This window comes from Seriola lalandi, unplaced genomic scaffold, assembly GCF_002814215.2.
Source record: "Seriola lalandi dorsalis isolate HSWRI2012SDOR001 ecotype SW California unplaced genomic scaffold, Sedor1 jcf7180002054464, whole genome shotgun sequence".
In the NCBI taxonomy this organism is placed as follows: Eukaryota; Metazoa; Chordata; class Actinopteri; order Carangiformes; family Carangidae; genus Seriola; species Seriola lalandi.
Genome location: NW_019525017.1, coordinates 829,346 through 838,321, shown reverse-complemented (window position 1 = coordinate 838,321; position 8,976 = coordinate 829,346). Strand labels below are relative to the sequence as shown.

The window sequence follows — 8,976 nt, the reverse complement described above, 5'->3', positions numbered from 1 at the left end:
GGGCTGAAGTGTGTGTATATAATCAAGCCGGCCAAATCATGATCGAGTTGAGTAGTCAAGTAAACAATTTAAAGATAGTTTACCTGTGTGTGTTGTTATGATGACCAGGGACCAATTATGTATCAGGAGCACTCCTGGAACACCTAGTGTTTGTGTGGGCTGGTGATGAGCTCTTTCAAACATTAATGTCTATCTTGAGATTTTGTGTGTGTGTGTTACAGAAAAAGGAAATGGGGTGTGTTGTGTATGTTTGTGCGGTGAGTTTATTCCTTGTTTTCCTCATTTTGGGGTCAATGGGCTTAAAACAGCATCTATTTTGTGTCCCATTTGACAGACAAGCCAAGGTTTCTGATTTTAGTTTATTGAGGTAAAGATGGTAAAGTCAGTAGTGGTTAATGGCATATTTGTGTCCATACATTTTTAGACGCAGGCCTCACACTTTCACAATCCACAGTCTGTGACACTGGCATGTACCAAACATGGTCCACAAACTTTAACGCATGTTTCCTGATTGGTGAGGAAACATGATAAAAAACATAAAATTAGCTTGTTCTTAAACGGATGAAAAACAAGACAAAACAACCCATGGCCATTGATGCAAAGGGACTTTTTTTTTTTAGGATTTCGAGACCCAGGCTGGCAATGGGAGAAAGCACAAGTAACCATGGAAACAGAGCTCAGAATATGCACTATTCCCAGCCCTGCGAGTGCCACGCCACCCACAGCTCTATTTTTAGGCCTTACTTTGGGCTTACAATATCTGTTACATCTAACAAGAGTTAAACTGAGTAATCAGCAAGCATGACTACAGAAATGTGACTCTGACACTATGCGTCTGATTAAAAGGGTAGCAGCATAGGAGCATATACAGTAGGGCTATGAGGCTCTCACTGCAGCCTTTTGACTGCTGTGTGGTTCATGGGAGCTCCCAAGGACACAAACCACATAAAATAAACATCATTTAGCTGATTATTACTTTTCAAATTGCCGGTATAAAGAGATTAAGAGCGTAAAATAGACAAGACAAATATGATTAATGAGATAAACTGCTTTCACGAGGATTACATCAGGCAGCAACAACAGCAAACATATAAAAACAAACCGTTGCGTGCACAGAGATGATTTCAGAGCTGAAGGAAGGAGCCTGGATGTTGAACGTATAGTCAACTTTGGCCTTTTCTCTGTACTTAAAGCAGGAAAGCTCTGCTTGGCAAGCGGCTCCTCACACTCATCAGCCTAACGGCGTACTGAAGTTACTGGCCAGACTTTTCCATGTGGCAAATAATTTACGATAATAATAAGATTTCAGAATGCGCTCATGACTCCTTGTGGCATTGCACGCATTTCCTACCAGTACGCTTAATTGTCATAAGCGCCGCTTGTTGGCGATGATTGGAGTTTGATTACGATCACCTGTTATTTGACTACAGTCACCTGTTGTTTGCTGACAAAGATGGCCGCTGTGTTGATGTAGTGGCATGTTATGAATTTTGCGGCCGCCGCTGCTGATTCCAGGTCAGGTTTGTCAGCTCTTGTAGTGATGGATGGTTGAGATCAGGAGGATTTTGGCTATGTCTCAAGTAACTGGAAGCGCACTTGTGAAGATCTTAAACACGCACACACAAGAAAACACACATATGCATTCAGGCATATCCTCGGTGAGAGAGGTCTGTAATTAACCAATCGGGGCCTTTTGGTGGTTTAGAGATTGACCAATCAAATGAAGACCACCAGGAAGAAATGCATCTGTAAAAACACACATCCATGCACTCATGCTCTCTCACTGCACAGATACATCTATATCTTCTCTCTCACTGTCTCTCTCTCTCTCTCTCTCTCTCTCTCACACACACACACACACACACACACACACACACACACTACAGCAACACTCAATGCTTATACAATATGAACAAATGCTTTACGCCCCCACACACACACACAAACACACACAAACACACACACACATGCCTCCAGACACCACAAGCCGGGGTTGGTGGTCTGACGGAATGCCGGGTATCATCTGTGGTGACTCCATTTGTGTGTGTGTGCGTGAGTGTGTGCGTGTGTGCGTGTGTGTGTGTGTGTGTGTGTGTGCGTGCGTGCGTGCGTGTGTGTGTGTGTGTGAGTGTGAGTGTGAGTGTGAGTGTGAGAGCCCTTCCTCCCTCCCCTCAGTGCTCCATCTAATACCCTGTCATCATCAATAACCTCAGCACTGCTGACTCACCGGCTTTTACAACCATGGGGTTTGGGCCTTACTTACTGCCACAGACCCTTGTCTCCGTCTCTGTCTGTCTGTCAGCCCACTGCACACACGCCGGAGATGTGTGTGTGTGTGTGTGTGTGTGTGTGTGTGTGTGTGTGTGTGTGTGTGTGTGTGTGTGTGCGTGTGCATGCATGCACGAAATCAGGAGACGCTTAACTTACACACATATTCTTCCGCGTAGATGTGTCCACACAGGTATGGACGTGTCTTTCACTTGAATGAAGGTCACCACAGACCCTTTGCCACCCACCCACCCACTGATGCACCCCAGTCATCCCCAATAGGACCGCAATCCATCATAATAATTGACTCTCATCAGGAGACAGAGCCTCATCATAGGCTCTAAGCATGTCACCCCTCCCCCCGCCCTCTACCCCATCATCCCTGCCCTAATTGTCTCCAGGCCTTGATTTAACTCTCCTCACAGGCATGTGCTTTATCTCATATTCACATGAGGGTGTAAATGTATATGGAGCTTCCAAATATACCAGACAGTATTTATCATTGTGGGCTCATTGCAGCCCACTTTGTTAGAGGTCGGCGGAGATGAATGTGGAGACAGGCTGTGTCAGACAATAATGATGCTGAGCGTCTGACAGGGTAAAGGCCGCCACTGTCTTGACATTTTTATGGACAGTGTATGAATGCAGGCTGCTCTGACGTGTCAACACTTCACATGTGGCGCTCTGATGGTGTTGATGGGAGACGTTTTCTAATTTTTCCCAGCATAACATGTCAGTCAAGAGTCTGTCTGTGGCCGCGAGGACTGTAAACTGACCTCAACTTAATTTTATGATGAAGTTTTGTGATTTGTTGATAAATGAAAGTAAAGATTTTATGAATGGTGCAAAGCAGTGATTTAGTCAACATTGAAGTTTTGCATAAAGTGAAGACAGGAGTCTCTGGCAGTTGCTCATTTGAGGACTGGCATTTTTCCCCGGGTGTAAGAAAAAAACCCCACATGGTCCGTATTTAACCTCCAACCGTGTTAGATGCTTCTATATTAACTCTGTATTCAAAAGGTTCCTATTTCTAGGAAGGGATTAATATAGTGGATGTACAGTCGATTTAAAGCTGGGGATGGATTTTGAACAAATAGCAAAGGTTAGAAAAGTGAGTTTATCCAATCAGACATGTTCGTGACAGTGGGAGTTATAAAATAATAACCCCAGATTATATAATTTAAAATATGTTTCCTGATCACATTTGATTTAAACACAAAGGGACAAACGTGAAGTCTTTCATTTAATGAGATTTGTGTGCAGAGACTCCCAACTGAGAAGATTGTAGTTGTTTTTTTAATACCTGGCACTGACAGTGAGGAGCTGATAATGATAGTGTTACATGACTGCTGTGCATACACACTCAAAAATCGGGTTATTTCTTCTGAATTAAGCACTTTGCTGTAATTTACCTATTTATAATTTTGCTGAGGACCCCCTGGAATCCCCTTAAGGACCACCTGTAGGTCCCCGGACCCCACTTTGAGAACCGCTGATCTGACTGGCTGGCAGGGTCTGTTTCTAAAAGGTGCGCACCTAACTGGCTGGAGCCAGGGCGGCGTATTGCCTTTCACACGCTTCTAAAATACTCTCCGGGCAGAGCCTGAAAGGGTTACTGTTTCCCAAAGTGCCTCATTCTGCGCAGTCGAGAGGGGGCGGCTGAGTGGCGCCGTCGAGTCAGAGACGCAGTTTCTAAAAACCCCGAGACATCATCAAGAAAGAAGCTGACAGTAAGGAAAGCAGCCCCCCTCCTGCTCCTTCTCCTCTTCCTCCTCCTCCTCCTTTGGCATGCTGCAGTTCTTCTCCTCTGCTTACCAAATCCCCTCAGTGGTTCTGTCACAATAACCGGGCGGCAAGTGTCAAATCCAGCTCTTCCCGCAAAAACACAAATCACTTTAACGCACACAAGATGCGCTCAGTGGAAATACTACACAAGCTGCTTTTAGCTTTCAGACATTTGGTCATAGCTCTGTTTAAGTCGTTGATTGTATTTGAGGAATAATATAAACACCATAAAAACCCCCTACTTACAGAAAATGACTCCTCGCTTTGATTTCATAGGACTTCATTTCCCTGCGCGTCTCCAGCGCGTTTAATTGGCCATATCTCTTTAAGTTGCAGACAGCATACCCCAGCTCTCCAATTAATAGTCTGCTAACGTCAAAAACAGTTGACCATTGTTTTATGGGCTTTGTGTTTTTTTTTTCTCTCCAGGGCGGTCAGACTTGAATAGGCGCCGGTCTGCTCCAGTCCACCTCTATACAAATACCTCAGTGGAACTTGTGTGGAGCTTCCAGAGTAAAAAGCACAGACCCCAGACGCCCCTGGCTTGCGCGTATACACACGCTGGCCATTTCATCATCTGACACTGTTTGAAATGTCTGAATCATATTTTACCCATTATGTTAACACCTCGGAGCCATGAAACGAGCGTGTGCACAGACAGGGAGGGAGATGAATGTGCGTGGCCTCTCCTCTCCTCTCGCTCTCTCTCTCTCCCTGTGCTGAGACAAATGAATGCCAGTTCTGTGGAGGCGCTCGGGGTGTGTGTTGCGCATTACACAGCGTAGTAAATCAGCCCTTTCTAAAATCACTGTGACGGCGTGGAGCATCAGGCAGTCCACACAAGAGCCACTGAAGCCTGGACTTAATGTGCAGTCAGTAACTCCACTCCACTCCGGAGCCCGACCGTCTACACTGCAAAAAATATCAGCCTGACATCGTCTTCTGTATTTTCATAAAACGTGGCTCAATTTCAATGGTTTCCAATTGAAGAAAACTCAATCAGAGACTCTTTCTGAAACATTTTTATGACACTTATTTATAGAAAATCCTGTAAATGAAACCCTGTTGGAAACAAGTGAAATGATGAAAGCCACCGGCAGACTTCTTCTCTTGCAGGGAAAGATTTCCAGACTGGATGAGACAACATGTTCAGATGATATTTTTTACAGTGTACACGCCCCCCTGGATATAGACACTCGTTGTAAGCAACATGGCTTGACACTAACACATGTTGAAAAGATAGGCTTTATTGCTAAAACGTGTAACCATAACATGTACACTGATATGTTTTACTTTTTTATTTATTTTTTTGTCATTTTTAGAAATATTCAAGTAGACATCTCCCATATTTTTTTCTGGTATACTCTGCTATTCTCTTTCCTTATGCTCTATACTCACAATCGTTAAAATAATAAATAAAACGTACAGATTTGTTTATTTCTACAATACTATGTATTCCAAAAAAGCTGAGTTCACGCCTTTATATATATCTTTAACCTCAACTTCTTTTTTTTTTTTACAATTTAATTATTATTGATATTAATATTATACAAAAAACTCTAGGCAGCATTGCAGTGAAATAACAGTCAGCATCAATGTTCAGTTGAAAAAAAAAAAAAAGTTCACCTCTTGGAGAAGTGTAGCATATGCATCCCATCTTCAATGTCTCATAAAAAATATCAAAAAAAAAGCTCTTCCTTATGAAGTGCTCGTGTTCCCCCCAAAACAGCGTTTCAGGGCTGAGAATAAAATATGGTCCTGGTTCAATTAGAAAAAATAGCTGCATTTTTCTTAAATATGTACAATGTTGGTATTTCACTTAAAATGCTATATAAAAAAATAGATTTGCTATGGTGCCCACCTCTGTAGAGAGTTAACAGTGCAATAGAAACCGTATTTCCAGTCCACTCCCCCCTCGACCACCGCTACTTCCTTAGAGAAAATCAGCACGAACACTTGCACTCTGAGATGATTGGGTATTGCACCTGTATCCACGTACAGTATTTCTGTCTTAGAAACCCTTGACAATACCACCGCAGGAAAATCTTGTTGATTGACTTGACGGGCTTGCAAGACATCCCCTCAGGGAAGGAGCAAGAGCGCTCAGAGAAACAGTTTCCCTCCTTGATGTAACGTGGCCAGAACCTCACGCCCAAATCCTTCCAGGTGTACACCACTGGGCAGTGCGTATAGGTCCACAGCCACTGCAGAAATTTCCTACGGGCTTTCTTGCCCACTTTTACCCGCTTTCCATAAGGGGTCTCTGTGAGGTCCAGTTTTTTAATCTCGTTGGGCATGGGCCCCTGCAGCTTCACCTGGTTGTCTGGCGCGGAGAGGTTCACCAGCATGGGTGAGCTGATGGACATGAAGTTGGGGTCAAAGTTACTGCCGAGCTTTTTCCTCAGAGTCCTCTCGGCCAAGTCCTGCTCCCGGGGATCGTACTCCGGGTCGGGGTCCTCCTTCAGGTCGGGCACAGGGAGGTGATCACTGGGCGATGGACGGAGGCGAAGGTAATGCTGGGAAACTCCAAGGTGAACGCACACCAGCACGTAAACGAGCAGCGTTTGTGAGAGGCCCATTATTCCTGTTGTTTTACGCACCGGCTCTTCTCGCGTAAAGAATATTCAGTTCTTTTCCCGGTTACTGTGTTCTCTGCAATGCTTAGCCCGGGGCTTCATAAATAGTAGAAGTTCAGTCACCAGCAAGGCGATACTTTTAATAGACCACGTCGGGTTTGAATGACATGGAGCGGAGTGCTTTGCTTTTTAGGGCTCCTTCAACTTTGCAATTTGCCCGCTGATGCAACTGCAGCGCGAAGCTGTGCTCCTGCTTTGCAGAAAGTATTTAGTCTAAACCAAAAAAAGCACAAAACAAAATGGGGAAAACTCTATTCACGCTCTCTCCGGCCTCACCCCGCTCCCTTGGATTCACTTTGGGTTTCTTTCGGTTGTCATGGTTACCCCGGGGACTCGAAGCCACGACGAACTGTCTACACTGGATGACAGCGGCCGAGGCGAGAGCTGCATGGAATGAAGTGTTTTCTAAAGAGACAGAATAGATCCGGAGCGTCCTGAGAGAGAGAAGGGCGCACAAAAGAGTACCTCACCAAGTTTTAAATGTCACGCGCCCGGCAATGAGGGCTGCCTTGGCCAATGTTATTTTTACGCACGGCTTTTATAAACGTGGCTTCTCTTAACGTCGCCTGACGCTCTCAGGTTTGACAAGGTCCCAGGGCGCACAATCCATGGACTGAGGAGTAAGTCTATGCAGTCAGTCCCTTGTGGTATTCCAGCCGTCGATATGTGCACCTTACTGAAAATGTCCAAAAACTTAGAGGAAACTGCGCCGCAGTGGGATGCAATCTCAACTTATGAAATAACAGCCATTTATCTTTCCAGAGGATGTTCCAGATCGCAGAGCAGTTTTTTTTTCACATGAAAGTCACAGGCTGTAATATTCCCACAGAACTCTCGGCTGTGCATGTAATAAAAAAACGCTGAAAAGTGGCTTTACAGCAAATTTGCTGTGTCGGTGCAAAGCAAATGCAAACTGCAGAAAGCCAGTAAACGTTGTCAGTTCAGCGTTCCTTTCACTGTGGCATTGCTGAATCCTTTCAGAAAAGCTCCAGATCCCTCTGTCGCTGCATGACGAGACAGTCCATAATATGGAGCCTTTTTGCCCGGTTGGTGCAAGCGGTCAATTCCTGAGGGAGCGTTTCTACTCCTTTGATAACTGGTACAGAAGCTCCTACTGAGTCGCTCCTACTTCAGGAGTCTGAGAGACTTGGCGCTGGAGCGTTTCTTTGCTTAGGCACACTGTGTGTGAGTGTGTCTGTAGCGAGTGGTGCTCAGTCCCAAGTTAAATATCCCCCTCCGACGGTACAAAGTGTCAGAGGGGAGATGTGTATAAGAGACAGGTGTGTGAGTGTGTCTGTAGCGAGTGGTGCTCAGTCCCAAGTTAAATATCCCCCTCCGACGGTACAAAGTGTCAGAGGGGAGATGTGTATAAGAGACAGGTGTGTGAGTGTGTCTGTAGCGAGTGGTGCTCAGTCCCAAGTTAAATATCCCCCTCCGACGGTACAAAGTGTCAGAGGGGAGATGTGTATAAGAGACAGCCCCTCACAACGTGGAAAATATCAGCCACAATCAGGAGGATCAACTGGGTCCTAAAGCACCAGTTTTATCCCGTATTATAGTGTAATATTCCACAACATGAACAACGTTATGCATATTACAGAATTTATGAAATCCAACCCGCGCTCTAAACGACATGGCAACACTTTTCAGAGTCTGTGCTTTTCATCAGCGAACCGTCTGAGATGCACTAATAGGTTCAATACGCTGTCAATATTCAGCTGAAGCGTTTAAGAGTTTCCTTGGCATGAACTTTCCCATGAAATTGATGGGAAACGTTTAGTAGCTTGTCCACGGAAAAGGGGCATCACATTCCACCTTTGTTCGTCAGGATTTGGGTCCACACAGGAATTGGCCCGTTGAACTCAGGGGTCACAAAATAGGCGCGTAATTAAGGGCTATAAATGGCCATGGATAACTAAGCGGTACCTTTCCCATGCTAAGCAGTCATTAGGCAATGCAGGACTTTTTACTTTTACTTGAACTATGTTGGTCCTCCTATAATGCTACTTAAAAGCATTCAGTTTATTTTATTGACTATCAGGTTAATGTATTTAAACATGTTGTTCAGCCATAAGAACACATGTTAAGTTTATTCAAATCTAGTCTTTTTTTTTATTTATTTTTTTTAAATTTTATTCTAATGCATAAGAAACCGTGGTGAAGTTGATTCAGTCGATCAAACAGCAATCAACTTCATTAAACCTAATTTAACAATTAAAAAACTCATTCATACAAAAAGTTTTACTCATGATTTCATAAAAAAAAAAAAAGAGTCATAAAAGGTGGT

At 44.2% G+C, this 8,976-nt stretch overlaps 1 protein-coding gene across 1 annotated transcript; it reads right to left on the bottom strand.

Annotated features, from left to right (window-relative positions):
- Nucleotides 1-5,280: 5,280 nt before the first annotated feature.
- nog2 (noggin 2) lies at nucleotides 5,281-7,898 on the bottom strand. Its single transcript, XM_023411197.2, has one exon. The coding sequence runs from the start codon at nucleotides 6,630-6,632 to the stop codon at nucleotides 5,997-5,999; it is 636 nt and encodes a 211-aa protein (XP_023266965.1). The 5' UTR covers nucleotides 6,633-7,898; the 3' UTR covers nucleotides 5,281-5,996.
- Nucleotides 7,899-8,976: the final 1,078 nt, after the last annotated feature.